The sequence below is a fragment of the Augochlora pura genome, chromosome 1 (genome assembly GCF_028453695.1).
Source record: "Augochlora pura isolate Apur16 chromosome 1, APUR_v2.2.1, whole genome shotgun sequence".
Classification (NCBI taxonomy): Eukaryota; Metazoa; Arthropoda; class Insecta; order Hymenoptera; family Halictidae; genus Augochlora; species Augochlora pura.
The window spans coordinates 13,875,688-13,895,328 of NC_135772.1; the positions used below are offsets into that span (position 1 = coordinate 13,875,688).

Consider the following 19,641-nt stretch of genomic DNA (forward strand, 5'->3'; position numbering starts at 1 on the left):
ACAAATGTCCCGAAAAATTATCATTCAACCATAGATTCTGTGCCAACTGAGATTTTACGAACCTATATCATTTCTAAGAACAACATGTTGTACACTTGTGCACACATTGTCGTTAAAAAATTTCGTGCCAATTTGTGTTTTACGAGTTTAATGATCTTTTAAAATCGTATGATAGTTTCATTGTGTTCTAATGTAAAAATGGTAATAGAACACATTTGAATAAAGATAAATAAATAATAATACAAGTTGGAAAATTTTTAAATATAGTTCAATGTCCACGTACGTTCCCGCGGATATAAATTTTTTTATTTTGTAATACCGTTTCCCTGTACTGCATAAAGGTGCAGTCAAGGTAATCAGAGCAGAAGAATTAAAAACGTCCCGCGGATATTTTTAGACGGGAGTACTTGTGGGATTCCCTGGGAACTGTTTATCATTTCCTAGTATAGAGTAAGTGGATACAATTAATAAATTGCTTTCCTCGTGAAAGAATAATGCTTCCACGCCCGAAAACATATATTAAGTATTAAAGATTAGTTATCAAAGATTAAGGCAACGGTTTTATGATTTCGATTTTCATATTAATAAATATTCAGACAATATTACAAAAAGTTATAAGTAAAATTATTTTTGTTTCTAATTACACATATAATTAACAAATCCTACTTATATAATATATCCCTTAGGGATTGTTTCATTTTGCCAGATTACAAAAATCGAACATCTTTTCATTGAAGTGATGGACATGAGTTTTGAAAATATTACCACGCCCACAATTTAAACATTTTCCCTTTACTGAAGATCAAACGAAACATTCTCTTCATAAAAAGTTATCTGTAAATTTCGTTTCGCTCGTAACGTTATCTTTGTTAATATTCGAAATATGTTCATAGTCTAATCGATCTTTCCGTGGTCTTTTTACTCACTTGCAACGAAAGAGAAACACTGAAATAGATGTAAAATATGAAAATATTTCTTAGATATTAGTACATACATATGTATATTGACAAATTGGTATTATTAGAATACTTTGTCCCGGAAAAAAAATTAGGGAGAAGGCATCACTTTTTTGGGGTCAGTTCAAAGTACAGGGTCGTACGTAACCCAGGCCTCGTAGGTTAACGTCCGGAAGTAGTTCCGGTGCGATGGACAGGTCAGATGTCGTCGTCGAAACCGCGATCCGGAAATGATGATTGGTGCGACACTAATTTATTAATTTATGCTGAAGAAGACGCGCACACGCCCAAGCCCGGCAACGGTGACGTAACTGTAAACACAACACTACGAGGAACGAAGGAAATAGCTTGATCGAAGAAATCTGTATTAATTGATTCCCACTTCAGTTGCTTTTTTACTATAATGTCGAGTGTGTGATCATTCAAACTTCGTTTCAACATTTAGTTACATTGTCAGATAATGTAACTACATATATGTATGTACATGAATGTACATACACTCTTTCTCGGGGATTAGTGGAATAACGGTTTCTTAGTTACAGAGTTCGATATACACATTTCTGACACATCGAGAACAATTTAAAGATTTTTAGTAGTGACTCAGCCACAAATTCAGCGCCGTGACGAAACCAGTAGTGCCGAACGAGCTATGTCAACTTATAACAGCGTCGACAATTAGACAACGAACTTGCGCGATGATGTTGGTATCATAAGTGTTAGCGGCGGATAAATATAATGTTTATCGTACGGCTCTGTAGCACAGATATTTTTGTAGAGACACGCATCTTCCGGTGACATATCCCGACCGTCTAAAAAAACCGATGCACCTAACGACTAATTTCAGTCGTGGTGATCGAGAAATCAGAATTAAATACCGCGTTTATCAATATAAACGACACGCAGGCGATTACATTATCTGTTGTAATAACACTTCCACGTACAGAATTATTGACGTGGAAAGAGTGTGATGAGGTATGATACGGTTATCAATTGAACGATGGTGATGGTAATTCGTTTGATAGTGCCGACGCACTTCGGAATACTTTTACACCATACTGTTTAATATTTGTGTCAAATTTTCAGGTCAACAAAGAAAGAAATGTCCATCGTGCCGACTGGGGTCGACATTGTCACAATACTCAACGGATTTTCAATGGGATGCGAAATTAGGTCAGCAACATATAGGGCGTCTTGACAGGTGAACAAAACCATTCATGGAACACCGTGTAGAGCGGAAATTAAGGCGCTACAAACGTACGCGTACGAATGGTATCGCGATCTTATTTCGGGATGAAAATGAGAACAATAAAATGGGATGTGTACCTATCCGATGTAAAGTAGATGACGTGATCAGGCAAAAAATGTAAGGAGTGACCGTGTCAGCAAGACTGTACATGAAAAGAACGTTTCATTTGATTGTAGAATGGGCAGGTTCATCGCTAGAATCGATGCCGCATTCTTAAGCAGCAATTGTTTCGACGAAAACGATTGCTAGTAAATAACGAACGGCGTCGTCAATTCATTGAGATATGAACAACGTTCGAACGATGTCACAGTCGTAAGTTGAGACACGTTTGACGAAGAATTAAAACGAAGAGAAATCGGGGAAGCTAAAGGCGGCACACGCCATTTTTATCTCCGGAGTGTTAGCCGTCACGAGACAACCGCTCGTGAAATACGAAAACGGTCGCGTTTTCGGAATGAAACCAAACAAAACTCTTCACTTACCTTGTCGTAAGGATAGTCCGCGACACCGTTTTATCCGAATACTCGCATAAAAACCTGTCGAAGTACACCAAAAACCACCGATTAACGATCCACACAAACCCATCCACACAGCCAACCGGCGCGCAACCGACTGAGCGCATACGGCGTCGACCTACGCCAGCGTAGCTAGTCCCAGTCTTCACCCACCAATGGGAACCACGCGTGACATTACGAATACTACATATGTACATATGTACATACATCGTACAACCTGCGAGTGCTGCAACATCTACGGCCGGATGAAATTTGAAGCGATATTATTTAAAAAAAATATTTCCACACTTCGTGAATAATTATTAAACTCCTGAGCATTATGTAAATCTACATAATCATTAATAAACTTCAAACTACAATATTTCGTTTTATGTATCAATAAAGATACCAATAAGTTCAAGGTATTTACGATTGTTTATAATATGAATAAATTGTTAAACGTTGCTTAAGTTATTTATATACTGGTTATATATTCTATAGTGTATTTGTAATAAAATGCAAAGACAATGAATGGTTTTCCGAATGATTGAATTACCTGATATGAGAAAATTAAATATTTAAAGTATACAGTAATGAGAACAGTAGCATTAAAAAAAGAACACTGTGATCAACGAACTATGTCACAAGAAGAGTTTCTGTATACATTCATTTATTCTGCAAGACACTGTCCAAATATATAATCTATCTTAAAATTGAAATATGATATTTAAAATTGGATATTCCATAATCTAAGGCTAAACAATAATATTTTTAATGTTTATCGACTAATAAATTGATCGTTTGATTTTTTAGTTTACTTTCGTTTATACATATAGGCATACCTTCAGCATATTAAAATACTTTAACAAAGACTGTAGTATTAACTAAACCTACAATAGAAATTGTACTTCATTGTTATAAGCAAGGCACACACTTCGTCTTTTTAGAAATAAGTAGCGGTTGTTTTAGAATGATTTCAAATGTATAATTATACGTATACAAAAAAACAGTTTAATAATATTAAAGTGAGCTGAATAGGTAAATCAAAGTAATTAACACAATAAAAATCAATAGTATTACTTAAATACATCGTTTATACTACATTCGCATTAGACTGTACTTGCGTTATAACAGTCGGCGTAGGAATACAAGATAGCGTATGACATCACTAGTCCCGTTTACCCATATTCTGGACCGGGCACGCCCCAACCTCCCCGTTATGTGTTATGTACCGCGAAAACTTAAGAAGTAATAAGTTACATAAAAAAAATGTGTCACGCATTCAAGAATGAAAACAATTGGAGAGTTTCATTAATTATAAAAAATCATCGAAAAGTGCATGTACCGAAGCTAATTGCATCTTTCTTTCTTGTCCTAGTGTCAACTGTCATTAAGCATGACAATTTTAATTCAAAAACCATTTATTTTTATCTTTTCTTATCATGATTTAATTGTAAATGTGACCCCTATAATTATACATTGTATAAAATAAAGTTTGTAAAGAAGAAAATAAAAAAAGATATATGTATAATATATACATGTATAATATAAAATAAAATATTGTTTGTAACACTGCAATATTTCCTTTTAGCATCTTTATCGACTTTTGTCTGAAGAAAAAGAAATGATGAATTATATGTTAAGTGTATTATACAATTAAAAGTAATCTTAAACCTAGATCATAGTGAAAGGAAGGCAATGGAGAATGTGTACAGCTATATACATGATATCTGCAGATATACATTGCAGTATACATTTTACATCGCTTAGTATAAATGTGTTCAATTTATTTATTTTTTTATCCTTTACGATCTTGACACGAGTAATGTACAATGTCGCCATTTGGAAATCTGGCAAATGCACTACAAAATAAATTATATTATTATACATGTATCTGTTAAATGCACAGTAAAAGAAATTGATAGAAACGTGCAAATACAAACCTCTGGTTGCTAAATCTCTTTTTACACACTGGACATATATTAAACTCTGTCATGAGAACACTCTGTGATTCGTAATGCATGCGTTGCTCTTGTACTTGCAAATGTTCTGCATAAAGTAATCCTTTCATCATTTGCATTTTCCTCCTGGCATTCAATTTCTCCTGCAAACTGACTTCTAAGAAACATTTTATTCTACCTATAGGAACGGTATTTGGCAGGACATCCAATGCTTTCAACGGATTTATTTTTGATGCATGTTTTTCGAGTAACTGTAACGCCATTTCCAAATCAGGTTGCATTGTTCGTTGAAGCTCTGGTTTACAACCTATCAGATTATAATTAAACATATGATATTTTTATTATTATAAAATGACAGTGGTACCTCTCATCCAAATTTTTACCTGTCATCAAAACACCTTTATCATCAGGTTTTAATAACTGTTGTATGAGCATCAAATAAACCTCATCTGCGCCGTCAGATTGTTTCTGTTTCTCTATATTATCTTGATTTTGAAGAAACAAGGGAACAGTTACAGAAAGTTACGAGTGAGCATTCACGATACACAGTTTTATACTTACTTTGATATTTAGTATATACATTATGACAATACTCAATGGCTTTCTGTATATCATTCAAAAGATTAACATATATTGATATAACTTGTTGGTGACGTCCGAGTCGTCCAAGAATGATTGCACGTTCCTCAAATAAATTATTAAAAGGAAAATGTACTAATATCGTTTCCGGGGTGTAATGCGCTGATTTCTCCAAAAACTGCTGTAATTTTTGTCTAATATGCTGTACTGCTTCTTTCTCACGTGGTGTTTCGCTATCTTCCATAGATGATAAACATTTTTCTTTATACTGATGTATTAAAACGTTATGGTATACTGGATTGGTATCCTCCCAAAAATGCACTACATGTTCTAAATATGTTACAACCAAATCCTTGTGACAACGGAGGAGATAATCTAATACTTTTGGTCTTGGTAATTGCTCCACTTGCTGAAATGAATAAATATTATTATTTGTAAAAAATGATATAACTCTGGCCCATTTCAAGTACTACCTGTATATCTTCCATAAATATTCGAAGTCCTTGCTCTGGATTTTCATTTAAAACCCAACCAGCAAATTTTAATATCAGGTCCATATGATCTTTGCCTAAGTGCTGTAAGTATTGAATTGTTCTTTCAGTTCCTTTAAGACTAGAATCATTTTCTTTTGAATGTTTTTCGAGAAGTTCTAATGCTTTTTTATGTTGTCCTTTTGTTTGGTACAGTATAATAAGCTCGGGATACTTTTGATGTATTAGCAATGTTCTCTCAGCCTCCGCCAAATGACAATGATTTAATCTAAGCAGTGGTGCCACTAAAGCATCAGTAGTCTGTAAATAACACTTCAGAAGAGTTGTGTCTATAATTTTTAAAAGCTGTTCTGTAGCTACTGCGGTCATGTTTTTTTCTCCTTTAATCAAAGATTTTTCTTTGCTGTTATCCTTATCTTTTGATTCTGTATCATCCATTAATTTATCTCTAACGTTTGTTAGGAATACTATCAATGCACGCAATCCTTTTTCTAAATCATGATCTTCTAGTTTAGGCAAACTTGGAGTTGGTTCATTGAGTTCAGAATTATTGCTAGTAGAAATAACTAAGTCAGGGAATAATATGATTACTTCATACGGATCAGTTCCTAACTTTAAAAACAAATCCATTGCTTCTTGAAATTTTTTGCTGGCAAAAAGATGATGTGCATACAAAGTTTGTATCTTGTATGTTTGTTTAATTTTTTCTTCTTCGGTTATATCTGATAAACTCTGGAATAGCAATTAATTTTTCTATTATAAACAATTAACAAGCTTGAAATTAAGTAATAAAAAATACTGTTTACATACAGTCAATTTCAGTGCCAGCTGAAATTGCTTCTGTTCAAGTAGTGTTCTAATTTGAAGTGTCACATCAATTGCACTAACACACCAAATATGACTAATAGATGCTACAAAAACCTTTCCTTGCTTGCATCTATATATGAGTCTTGCTTTATTCAAGTCCTTTATTGTTTGAATGTGTATGCAATCCTCTGTAGTATACACTTCTAATTTGTCATGCACAATTCCAAGTAGATAAGGATCATCCCAAGCTAAAATAATTTAAGTTATGTAATACTAAAATGTATATTTTTCAAATAATAAATTACAATAATCATATAACTTTATATACCTATTGCACTTGGTGTATCTGACCACTTGACTGAATTATGTTGAATCAAATCACCCTTTGTATTCATTATAAATGATTGAGAATCTTTTCCTAATAGAAACGAATTATCAGATAATTTTGTAACACTTGGTTCAGGTGACTTCCCAGTTGGAAATAACTCTTTGGCTTTTCCATTTAAGTCTAATATTGTGTACGACAAACCACGGAAACCCAAAATCAATGAATCCCCACACCTGTATTATGATCATTGCATATTTTACTATGCTGCAATTAGTAAAGACATTATATGGCACGAGGGTAATAAAAGTAATACATACCAGGACAATTCACGTGGTATATCAGGCACAGTTAATTCAAAATCTTTGAATTCCTCAAATTTCTTTAGTTTCCAATAATATAACTGCAACTTGCGTTTTACAGCAACACATAAGCGTACAAATGTATTTTTTTCACCAGTTAAACTTTGTTTAGTTTGGACATCTAAGGTAAATAATGTAGCACCACGAGTTTTTTGTAACTGACAAACTTGTTGAAAATTTGGAGAATTTAAATCGTGTATGCAAAGAATGTTATCTATAAACAAAAACAATATATAGTTATTGCTATTTTGAGACGTTTGGACGTTGTTTTGGAATTATTTTTCCAATACTTTACAAGCATTCGAACCTGTACTATACTATTATATATACTATTATTTTTATTAAATTGGTTGAAAAGTTTAAAAATTTGGAAAAAAGAGCTCCAAACTGAATTTAGATGGTGCCCTATATCCCTGTTGATATTACCATAGTGTATCATTATGCTTATAAAACATTGGGAAAGTAATTCAGAAAGTAAAAGGCTTGCATTCAATTCTTCAAATCTCAGAAGCGATATAACAATTTCTTAAACGTTTATAATATAAAAAGTAAATATACAATTACCTGTTAAGATTAATAATAAATTATATTCTGGTACAACATCGATCTGTGTAATACGTTTTTTATTAAAATTCTTACTATGTCGCAATAATTCTAATTTATGACTATCATCTATCACAGAAGGAACATTATACATAAGAAGATGACCTTCTCTTGTACCAATTAATAAATTGTCATCTGAAACATACCAATATTTTTCACGTTATTCCAACATTAAATCATTGGTTTCAAGTTAATAATGTAAATTATAAATTTCTCCCATTTTTACGTAAACACAATTGTACAAAGAATCGCACTTATAATTTATATTACTGTATAAATTATATTGTATAAATAAATAAAAAACTTTTATTATGGAGGTTAAAGTTTACACACCATATGCAGCCATGGACTCAATTTGAACAGAAATATTTAATATTGATGATTGTTCGTAGGCGTCATGCATTTTGACGTTCAAAAAGTTTCTTGTTAAATTCCGAAAATGATAAATCAAATCTTTAAAGATCAACAAGTACTTGCAGACTACAAATTGTTTGTAGTTATTTTGACAGTTAACAACTTGTACTGCTTTCGAAGGAACTATGTACAACTACAAACTACAATCTGTGTAATAACGATAGTAGTATAGTGATAAGTATGTAATCATAAGTTATGTGACTGTGTAACTGCGTGTGACCATTAGTTTGTAACATAGGGGTTTCCTCGCAGTAGCACTTTTTCTTACTTCTGACTATTAAATATGTATGTAATCACAAACTGAAATAAAGTAATATATATAGAGGGAATTGTAAATTTCCTCAACTGCAATGCGCCTGCGTCGACTACGCCTGCAGCTTCGGTGTTTGCCTTTCGATAGGAATACAATACATAATTAGTTCTATTCCTGCACACCTGCAGGCCGCAGCTCGATCCGTTAACCAGGGTTAATCAGTTAGTGCGAGTTTAGCGGTGGAAGTAGTCGAATGTCTTATAAATTGTTTCATATAGAGTGCTCCGAGTTAGGGTGAACCTCCATGAACTATTACTGATCATTGGTCCACTCCTATGATCACTAGTGACGATCCTAATGGTGTCATTTTTCCAAATTTTTGCTCCCCTTTCATTAAAAATTTGTTCTGCATTTTCGTTATATAGAGTTACCTCCATGCAATTTGAACGAATTTTTTTTTTCAATTTAAATCCAAATTTGGTGAGGTAGAAATGGCTCAATATGGTAAAGCATCACTGCTAATATCATTGCTACTCGCAATTAGTTGTTACTAGTTATGTATATATATGTATATGGTTTAAGGCACAAATTGCCCATCACTGAGAGACAGCGACACCGCACAGAAATTCAGCAAAAGTCGTTGACGACGTAAATTCTTTATCATACTCGCAATGGTATTGCAGTGTCATCATGTGATAAAATCGAGAAACATTTTGGTTGGCTGGAACCCGAAGATAACCAGAGTTTCGCATCTTCACAAATAATTTAATATGTATGTATTAATGGAATGGAGTTTTGTAGCACATTGTAGATTGTAACAATGATTCCTATGTACAACATTTACATGTCATACGAATTTAATGTACAATAGAAAATGTCAAATTCACTTGTTCGTAAAGGGCTTGAACTGCTCGGTTACGAGAAAAGTTTAAAACAGGGTTTGCATTTTATATACACAAATTATTCAGTTTTGTTCAATAGTAACACTTATTGATTTTACAGAAAAGAAAAAACGAAAACATACTAAATACAAAGGTACTTTGGATTTAATACCATCAAAGCACAGGGTATTATCGAAAAATGATAAAACTGGTATGAACATAAATCTCTAAACAAAAGAGATCATACTTTAAAATATACATATGACAAGTAAAAAAAATTATTAATGTTTTCAGATCTTGGAACAATTCTGGGAAGATCAAGTAAAGTAACTGTTTATGAAACTAAAAAGAAATTAGCATCAGAGAAGGACCCAACAGATAAAAATGTAGAAAGATTATTAATGCTTAGTACAAATCGCATTGACACCAATATTGCTGAGAAGGTATCTAGTATTTTAAAACATTTTCATTTTTTTCCAATCAGTTTATATTATATTACCTAATAAATTGCTTACAGATTTTAGATCGAGCAATAAAGAAGAAGTATATTCCAAAGAAAGAAAAATCTAAAGAACCTGAAACTACTGCATTCACAGAAGAAGATTTCAAAAAGTTTGAACAGGAATATGTGGATCAATAACATAACATAAATCTTGTATTTCATAAATCATAGAAATTACAAATTTTCATTTTGCATATAAAATAATTAAAAGTACACATATATACGGTCTCTCATCTTCTTCTGAAAGAGAACAAGAAGAAATAGCTAATTGCACATATAACCATTTTTTATATACTTTCAATTGATAACTTGAAATGTTTAATAGTGACAGTGAAAAAGGTAAAGTAATACTGCTAGTAACCATTATATTATTTTTATATTATACTATATGGGTAATTGGTTTACCATTTATTGATGACGACAAATTGAGATCATTATTTGGTTCTCTAGAATTAGCTTTAATGGTACCTGCAGTTTCGGGGTTTTGTTTCATTGGTGGATTAATTTTATTCACTATCTATCATGTTAAACCATATCTTTCATATAATATATCGCGTAAACTTCATGATTCATAAGTTTTATATAAAATACGGTAACAATAGAAATAAAATTTAATGATACTTCTAAAATTGTCTCAACATATGTGACATTACATCATATACACAATGCGCGAGATTCCCGGCGCATGTTTTAGCTCTACCACGCTACTGCTTGCGTAACCTATTTTCCTGCGAACACTCGGTGCAGTAAAAGGACCTACTCCTGTACAATTCTTTTTACTGTGACTTACATCCTCAGCAGTTTACTACGCTTCCAATCCTTGGTGGATCCTGTCTCAGTAGTGAATTGTCAACTAATTGGAAAAATTTCTACATCAACCTCATGGGTCCCATTACTGTATAACTGTACATAAGACTAATAACGAAAGAAGCTAAGATGTCTTCAAAAAAGTGGATTATACTCGGTATTTCTGGAGCAACATGCAGTGGAAAAACAACCTTAGTTAATCAACTTCACAAGAAATTAAAAAATTCTGTTCTTATATGTCAAGATAGCTATTTCTTCCCAATTAATGATCCAAGACATAAAACTATACCAAATCTTAATCATATGAACTGGGAAATAATCACCAGTTTAGATATGGATAAAATGCGATCGGATATTTTAAAGTTAATCACATCAATAGAAGAAAATACAATTCCTGAGACAAATGATAAATCGATTTTAATATTGGATGGATTTTTACTCTTCTCGTGTAAAGTTATTTCAAACTTATGTGATAAGAAATATTTCTTAACATTAACCAAAGATCAGTGTTGGGAAAGAAGGAAGGATAGACGTTATGATCCACCTGATGTTCCTGGATACTTTGAGCAGGTTGTATGGCCAGAATATGTGAAACATAAAAACGAATTAATGAAAGACAAAGATTTATATAAAACAATAACATTCATTGATGGATCAAAAAGTAAAGAAGAAATATTTGAAATGGTTTTTGCAGACATAAAAAAATTACTATCATAAAATTTTTCTTACATTATTACATACAAAAAAAATACTTACAACTAAAAATAAATATACGCTATGAGCTGCAACTCGACATTTTTCTAGTATTTCGTGAAGACAAAATGATGTTAACATTAACTATACAAAAAAAATTATTATACATACCAGATTGCTCACTACTAAATGCAATTAAAATTATAAAATATCTCTCTTTTTTTAATAATTAGATCATTTATATTAATTTTCCTTTTAATAAATTTAAGATAAAACAATTATAATAGGACATTCATTTTGTGTATGAAATTTATATACTATTAAATCACTTGTGATTTTATTATAAAAAGCGTACTTCACTTACCTGGCACAATTGTGCATTAAGCATTTATTTTTTTTGTCATGAATCATAGTTAAAATTGTGACTATTGCTTTCCTTTTTGTGATAATTGTATGTACATATCTTACTATTGTATTATAGGCAACGAATTATATCTTATATAATTCTTTGAGAATGCCATTGTATGAATATTGCGTGCTTACTTTTTATGATTGTTATAGTATTACAATACTTTAACTACATTATATAAATTTTTTGCATTCTTGTATTATTTATAAAGCCTGTTTTAGATGTTAAATAATATTTAAGAAAATAGTGTTAAGTTTTTCTCTTCATGCATAACATATTTTATACAAAAAATAATTATGACTTAAAAATAAGATATACTTGAGTAATGGTAGAGGATAATTTGCTTATGGACATGTATCATTTAAAATTTTTTGATTGACTTTCAATTTTGATGATTTAAGAAGAGTGTATAAACTGTATACAGGACATTCAACATTTTTTTATGTGTTTTTACCTTTTTCCCCAATAATATTAGAAATCCGTTAAATTTTAAGTAGAGATTTGCATATTCATCCAAAACAGGCTTCTGAACATTTGTGTCTTGACTTTTAACAAAATTTTTTCATTTGTTTTCTGTTTTTTAATAAAGATAACGCACAACGACGTGTATATGTTACATGGAATAGGTATTATGTTTAGATTGACCTTGCACATTTGATACATTTGCTGTGACAGGTCCAGCTGTTTGATCATCTTGATCATTTTGACCACAGGTTTTCCGAACATATTGTGGAGTGAGTACAACTTCTTCTTCCATTTCAAGTACTCTCTTATCTAATTCCATACATGCCGCCATTAAATTTTCTAGTTTTGCCAGCATTTGTGGTGAATTATATTTTTCTGGATCATCATGAAATACTACCATTCCATCCTTTTGATTGATTGTTGCAAAAATTTCTCCTTCCTCAATCTATGTAATAAGCAAATCATTCATTAATTAATATTTATACACAAATCTCTACACATTTAAAAAGGTAATATATTTACCATGTTCAGGATGTGCTTTTCTGCACCAGCAGGCCCTGATAGTTGAACTCTGCTTGCCACATCACTTAAACTAAGCGTTAAAAATGTTTTTGTCAACCTTTGTATATTCTTTTTGTACAAAAAGCTGAGTACTTGTTTTACAAGCCCCATATTGTGATCTCTTGTAAAAAGTTGTTGATATTTAGTAATAATTTTTTGAACTTCTTCGCAACTATTCATTTGATAAGCAGTGGCCAATTCTTCATATTGTTGACTTAATGGCTTCATGTACCTATTGACCACTTGACTTGTGTACCTAGGTAGATTTAGGACTTTCCCGTGCATTATTAGAGAGACCAGAATATACTTTTTATAAGCCTCTAACATAATGAAACTGACTGCAACAGAAGGTGTTGTTACACACACTTCGAAAAAGTACAGTGCTCTGTCATAGTTCTTCAATACTGTATATATTATTCCACCATAATAATAATAAAGCAGAAAATATTTCGAATCAAACTGTCCTCCTTCTTGACCGATACCAGTGATGTCTATGTCAAGAAATTCTAATGCTGGTTTGAAACATTTTGATAAAAGACACAGCTGACACAGATCGGCATGTATCGAAGTCAGTTGACTATCAAATAATTGTATTTTACGTATTGCACGGCACAATAAGTCAATACCACGCAATGGTATTTGCAATTGAACTAATTTATCAGTGAAAAGATGACATAGTTCTGCATCTATAAAATAATTTTTTTGTAAACAATTTAGGATATTTTTATATACAAAAACGAACGAAGACTCACATGTATCTGGTGCGAATCTAACTTGTTCTCCATTACAACCAACAATAAATTCCTGAACCTGATTAAATAATGGTCTATAAGCATTAGCAGTGTTCGCACCATTAGGATTAGGTAATGTGAATTTTACACACAACACTACCAAAACACCTAATGAATGTTGTTGTAGATCTAACGTTTCCAGAACGTTATCTAAGTGTTGTCCATTCTCCATTAAAACATCTACATTTTTAATCATTATTTCACATAGCTCCCGAAAATTTCCTAAAAAAATACAACTTATTTATTTTGTTTTTTTTTATTATCTAACAGTAATTAGTTAAGAGAAAATCGTAACATCATGTAGGACAAACTCTATATATATTTTTGTTTTATTTATATGATTAAAGATTCTATTTTGTATAGTTACAAACAATTTAACCAAGAATTGTTCGGGATTGTGATCAGAGGTTATGTTCGAGAGAAATACAAAGGGTCTGAGCATCTGTCGTACCTTGTTTCGAAAGCGTCTGCACATTATTTACAAACTGCTCCAATGCCGACGCCATTACTGCAAATGCTTTCTTTTTACGAACCTCTGGCCACAGAGAATGTGGTGAATCCTATTTACAGGAATTATTTTTGCGAATAAACCATCACCCAGGATGACGTTTTGAAACAGGCAACCGGAACGCTCCGAAGCATGTTACGAGAATAGCCGGGTTGCATTGAACTCCCTCTCGCATGCTGTGATCAACGCGCGATCTGAATTTACTTTCTTTCAAATATTTATGTACATACATCTACAAGAAAGATTCCCCCTATTAATCTACTTTACATGATATTTCTTCTTCAATACTAATTTATATACCAGTTAATATAGGCTATTGTAACTTGCTATTTAAAATACTAAGAAGTGAAGATAATTTTTGTTTATATTTCTTATGAAGCACCTAGTTAATAAACCTTTTATAAACAGAATTTACCAAATCTACGCATTCTAACTCAAAACGAATTACTAATTTATAGCAAATTGAAATCGAATTATTTAATTACTGAACATTTATTTTATTCTTTTACCGTAAAAGCACGATTTAGAATTACACATTACTATAATATATATAAAATTTCGCCTTGTTATTAAAGTCCAAATGATGAAGTAGTAATAAAAATTACCAATAGTTGATACTTCGAAATTTGAAAAAAAGCACTTCTTATTTTACACGTGATTTAACAAGAAATATGTATATACACATATATATCTGTAAGTAATAATTAAAGTAGATGTGTTTTACATTAATTTTACTGTTAGTATGTTACATGAAATCTATTATATACTCATGCAGCCGTTGTTCAGACACATATGTATTTCCGCTTTTTCGCCGTTGCTGAGATACCAAAGATCCCTAACAATACCGAATATAAAGGGAACTTCGTCTTCTTTTATTATCATTCGATGCATTCTTAAACAAGTAACAAAGATCACAACATTTTGTTTGCATCAAAATTTTAATTATGTCCAACGTGACATATGATAAACTTTGGAAAGATGCACAAACAGCATTAAATGAATTAATTCAAGTGGACACGAATTTGCAAAACGCGAAGCCGCAACGAGACTGTAAAAAAGCTCGTAACATATATTCTGAATTGTACGTAAAATACATTATTATTGCTAACAAGCTTGAGACATGCTACGATCTAGTGGTGCAGCCACAAAAACGATTATTAATAAGACAGTTACTGGATTCCTGTCTTGGTAGGATTTTGGAACTGAAACACGATTTAGTTGAAATAGATCTATCGGAATACACTTACTTTGATGACATTCTAATCAATTTAAATATTACGCCACAAGAAATTGAAATACAATTGCCTAGATATTTTCGAAGAGAACACTTGAAAGAAATCGAGGAAAAGCGAAATTTTATAGAAAGTACTTTGAGATCTATTGATGCATTAGATGAAATGGTATTGCCAAAACAAATGAGCGAATTGGAAGCTGTAAAACTTATACAGGTGCCGATCTAACAACGAACAATTACATGTATTTGATATTGTTTAATCAATTTTAAATTAAATAATTCTCATTTAAGGCTCATGAACGTGCAAGACAGGGACGGTTAAGATTTCAATTTATGAAAGAAATCCGTAAAATGAAAGAGAGATCGACAGTCAAACCAGAAATGGATATCTTGTGCGTATTGTCTGAAAAAACAGCTGCAATGAAAATTCAAAAAGTGTGGAAAGGATATGTTACTAGAAGGAAAGTTCGGAAAAGACGTCTGGATGAAATGTTACTTATTGGTAACTATTTATTGGTATATAAATACATAACTAAACGAATTGAAAAACTTTCATTTATATTATATATTCAAAGGTATGCTTCAACCTAGTCAAGAAATCACTGAAACTGCTAGACAAGCAGAGAAAATTAAACAAGAGAGATATGAAAAACAAATTGAGTATCAAAAATTATATGAAACTTTATTGACTGAGACTAAAGAGCAGATCCAAAAAGAAAAGAGTGGTATAATGGAGGAGAATATTAGAAGAGATATTCGAAACTGGATAAATACATATTTTCAACAAACTGGAAAAATTCCAGATTTGCCATCTGTTGAGAGTGGAGGATCTAGAATTATATTTAGTAGACAGGTAAAATTAATAGTCCTGTTATGCAGATAACTGTTTGATCATTGTTCTCTACTTAGGGAACCGAAAGCACTATAAGCAAGTCTACAGCAGTATCCTCAAAGGAATCAAAAAAATCGAAGAAATCAAAAGCAAAAAAAGACAGTGAAACTGAACAATCAGAAGAAGAAACGGAACAAAGCTTTAAGTTAATTCCTTCTAATTTTTTAGCACAATTAGTACACGCTAACCAAGAATTTCAGGATGTGTGGAAAAATAAAGATGAATCTATGAATACTGCGCAAATACCATATGTAAATATGATAGAAAAAGAAAAAACTGATGAAGTTGAACATGAAGTTAGAGTTGTTGTAGATCAAGCTCTAAGAGGTATAATTTTATATGTATTGCAATATTTCAACACTTTCATTCTACTTAGAAGATAAAATTTCTTACAGGTGATATTGAAGCATTACAAAATGCATTGGATAGAGATAAAGGGTTGAAAGGTAAACGTACAAAAAAAACACAGAAACGAATTCGTCGTAGTGGAAAGAAAAATAAGAAAAGAAAAGAAAAGGATTTAACTCCTGATAGAACAACAGAGTCACTATTTGAAGAATTGTTGACACAAGGCATTATTAAGCTTCATCCAGAAGTTGCACTTAATGATTTCAAAGGCGAGAAGTCTTTCATCAATAATAGTTTAAGAGAGGAAGGAAAAGATCCTTTGCCAGCAATTGGTTGAGTACCTTATGATAAATTGAAAAACTTTAGGATATATCTCTTTACTCTAGTTTGGCTCTTTAATATCCTGAAATTGTTTAAATCTATAGGAGACATAAGACAATTAATAGCGGAATACTGCATACTTCCTCTGGGAAACAGTACTCTTAGAGAACTTACACCTTTAGTAAGATCAGTGTTATTAGCTGGACCACATGGTAGTGGTAAAAAGATGTTAGTTAATGCAATTTGTACAGAACTTGGTGCCACATTATTTGATATTACACCAGCCAATATTGCTGGAAAATATCCTGGAAAATCAGGATTGATCATGCTTGTTCATTTAATATCAAAGGTGTTGTTACTTCATGTTTACTTCTATAATGAATAATTTTAAGTAACTATTTATATTTCATGTACATTTCGTCTTTCTACATGAAGGTATCACGTCTATTACAGCCATCAGTAATATTTATGGATACAGCTGAAAAACCATTTGTTAAAAAAGTTCCAAAAACAGATAAAACTGATCCAAAACGATTAAAAAAAGATTTACCTAAATTAGTGAAGAACATTACAAATGAAGATAGAGTAATTTTCATTGGAACAACAAGCTTCCCATGGGATGCAGATCAGAAACTTTTATATCAAACTTATGATAAAGTCATATATATTCCCAGGCCAGATTATGGGAGCATGTCTCTTGTGTGGAAAGATTTATTGCACAAAGTCAGACTTCATTTACTTATAAAACTACATTACACATCCACATCTAATAGAAACATTTATACATACTTATTTTTTATTTATAGTATTCTGGAATTAATAGACAATTTGATACGTCCGTTATGACAAAAATTTGCGATGGTTTTACTATTGGTACCGTACTAGCATCAATTAACGAGGTATTAAAATTATAGCGATAATATTTGCGTCTAGTATATTTTTATTTTCATTTCTTAGTAATATTGCATTGAAGTATAGGTAATGACCACAAAACGAAAGGTCCAATTACGAACTCATCCTTTAACTCATGTTGAATTAATAAATGCGCTGAGCGTAAAGGATCCAGTTTATAGAGAAGAAGAAGATGCTTTCTTAGGTAGTGTACAATAATACATAATTTTAATGATGGCAATGTAATCTATAATGACCATTGTTCTTACCTCTCTGTGCAGCATGGCTCACAAAAACGCCAATATATCGCAAAAAACAACGCAGGCAAGAACTAGAATTGCAACAATTAGAGGAAGCGAACGAAAAGAAAAAAAGAAAAGGAAAGAAGTCATGAATACATTCGTTAATAACATTAACAAAAAATTCATTTGCCGTTTTCATGTTACTTATAACATTAATTCTATTTCTTTCGAGCTTTATACAACGCACATAAAAAGTTTACATAACTTTTAGCAACATTAGCATAAATTAAAAAAAACCGATATACCATTAAAATTCATATTACCTAATTACCAATTTTAAACAGGTACGTTTACGTTGGATTTTCATCGATAGATGATTTATATAATTTCCAATTGGACTGCAAAAAATAAAGTATCGTGTGATATCGCCTGTTATCTTTTTTAATCACTTCATCTTGTATTAAAAAGGAGTCAATGCAAAAATGAATGAAGAAACAATTGGTATACATAAGTAAGAGTAAACATGATGACGCGCGAAAATTGTTTATACTCGGTTAAAGTTTCATGAAACGTGGAAAGTTACCTACAATTGAATTCTAAAAAGATCATGAACACACAAGAATATTCCGAAGAAATATTTCCTACATCCCTTTTCTATCATTCTTAATAATGACAATATACTATATGAATGCACAGTTGAAAATATTTTTGTCCCCTTAGCACATTATATGTATGTATACATAAATGTTCAGTTAGTTACTCCCTCTTCTATTTCTTGTTTTATCTTAATTGTAATTTGATGATGTAACCTTTATAAGTAAATAAAAATATTTGTTTCCATATTCTTTTTTCATCATAGCGATTAAGTCGTCTGGCCTTCCGTACATGGATCGATAAGATATTTCAAATTCGGTTCTAACAGTAGCCTCATATCCCACAGCACTATCAATTTTACACGATTGCGTTAACTCCTTCACATGACCATTAAATTTCTTTGTATAAAATCAGTAGTAATTAAATAGCTTTTTGTGTTTAATGAGCTCGCCATATAAACAAAATGAATCACGTATGGAATAGACAGAAAAACTGTTAATTCTTTACTTTAGCAACGATTGTTTTATTTACAATAAATATTTTTCGGGTACGTATCAGGAAAATGCGAGTAAACTCTTTGTTTGTATTTGTTAAGACTCATTATCGCTACGAATCATTTTAATTGATATTTTGTTAAATTTATGTTTAAAGGAAATAAACTTTAAAAAAATGACCCGGTTAACAGGTTAAGGGAATATGATGAAGTCAAAGGAAGCGACAGATAGCAACAGATAACATCTTCGACAATGTGAGGTCGAGTTAGGGCCGGCACAATTACGATTCGGCCCGTTTTTATTCATGAACCCGGCTTTGTGAAAGAGACAAGTAGGATGCCTCCGTTAGCTTCGCATCGTAGTACAAAAGTCTCGTTAAGTCTGGAGTTACACAGGTTATATGTTTCTTTCTTCGGTTCACGTGATACAACACGCAGGCAACAGGCTTGTGCTAACGACTAGTGGCAAAGACCTCTACGTTATTTTATCGAGTAGTCATAATACGTATTTACTTTTC

General features: G+C 31.7%; 6 protein-coding genes across 13 annotated transcripts in view; 3 read left to right on the forward strand and 3 right to left on the reverse strand.

Moving 5' to 3' along the window:
* The window catches only part of Beta-spec (spectrin beta chain), a 44,558-nt gene extending 41,730 nt beyond the window's left edge, over positions 1–2,828 (reverse strand). For all 8 annotated transcript variants that reach the window (XM_078185132.1, XM_078185124.1, XM_078185105.1 and 5 more), the window contains exon 1: positions 2,685–2,828. The gene's annotated coding sequence lies outside the window, so the exon portion shown is untranslated. The remainder of the gene's footprint in view (positions 1–2,684) is intronic.
* A 539-nt stretch (positions 2,829–3,367) lies between these two features.
* Vps39 (vacuolar protein sorting 39) lies at positions 3,368–8,530 on the reverse strand. The gene is made up of 10 exons (XM_078185346.1): positions 8,158–8,530; positions 7,786–7,959; positions 7,180–7,435; positions 6,863–7,095; positions 6,538–6,782; positions 5,710–6,459; positions 5,219–5,645; positions 5,041–5,142; positions 4,640–4,964; positions 3,368–4,558 (listed from the first exon to the last, which is right to left on the reverse strand). Exons 1-10 carry the CDS (start codon positions 8,225–8,227, stop codon positions 4,495–4,497), a joined length of 2,646 nt encoding a protein of 881 aa, XP_078041472.1. The 5' UTR covers positions 8,228–8,530; the 3' UTR covers positions 3,368–4,494.
* Positions 8,531–9,273: 743 nt separating this feature from the next.
* LOC144472416 (active regulator of SIRT1) lies at positions 9,274–10,093 on the forward strand. The gene is made up of 4 exons (XM_078185486.1): positions 9,274–9,429; positions 9,494–9,583; positions 9,667–9,815; positions 9,890–10,093. The coding sequence occupies exons 1-4, from the start codon at positions 9,366–9,368 to the stop codon at positions 10,010–10,012; spliced, it is 426 nt and encodes a 141-aa protein (XP_078041612.1). The 5' UTR covers positions 9,274–9,365; the 3' UTR covers positions 10,013–10,093.
* A 351-nt stretch (positions 10,094–10,444) lies between these two features.
* Positions 10,445–12,238, forward strand: Nrk1 (nicotinamide riboside kinase). The gene has a single exon (XM_078185471.1). It carries the CDS (start codon positions 10,811–10,813, stop codon positions 11,396–11,398), a length of 588 nt encoding a protein of 195 aa, XP_078041597.1. The 5' UTR covers positions 10,445–10,810; the 3' UTR covers positions 11,399–12,238.
* A 32-nt stretch (positions 12,239–12,270) lies between these two features.
* Csn3 (COP9 signalosome subunit 3) lies at positions 12,271–14,340 on the reverse strand. Its single transcript, XM_078185447.1, has 4 exons — positions 14,052–14,340; positions 13,562–13,822; positions 12,771–13,495; positions 12,271–12,693 (listed from the first exon to the last, which is right to left on the reverse strand). The coding sequence occupies exons 1-4, from the start codon at positions 14,104–14,106 to the stop codon at positions 12,397–12,399; spliced, it is 1,338 nt and encodes a 445-aa protein (XP_078041573.1). The 5' UTR covers positions 14,107–14,340; the 3' UTR covers positions 12,271–12,396.
* Positions 14,341–15,052: 712 nt separating this feature from the next.
* Positions 15,053–18,351, forward strand: LOC144472425 (dynein regulatory complex protein 11). Its single transcript, XM_078185499.1, has 10 exons — positions 15,053–15,556; positions 15,634–15,844; positions 15,918–16,195; positions 16,252–16,561; positions 16,630–16,914; positions 17,008–17,252; positions 17,339–17,626; positions 17,710–17,802; positions 17,882–17,999; positions 18,076–18,351. The coding sequence occupies exons 1-10, from the start codon at positions 15,053–15,055 to the stop codon at positions 18,186–18,188; spliced, it is 2,445 nt and encodes an 814-aa protein (XP_078041625.1). The 3' UTR covers positions 18,189–18,351.
* Positions 18,352–19,641: the final 1,290 nt, after the last annotated feature.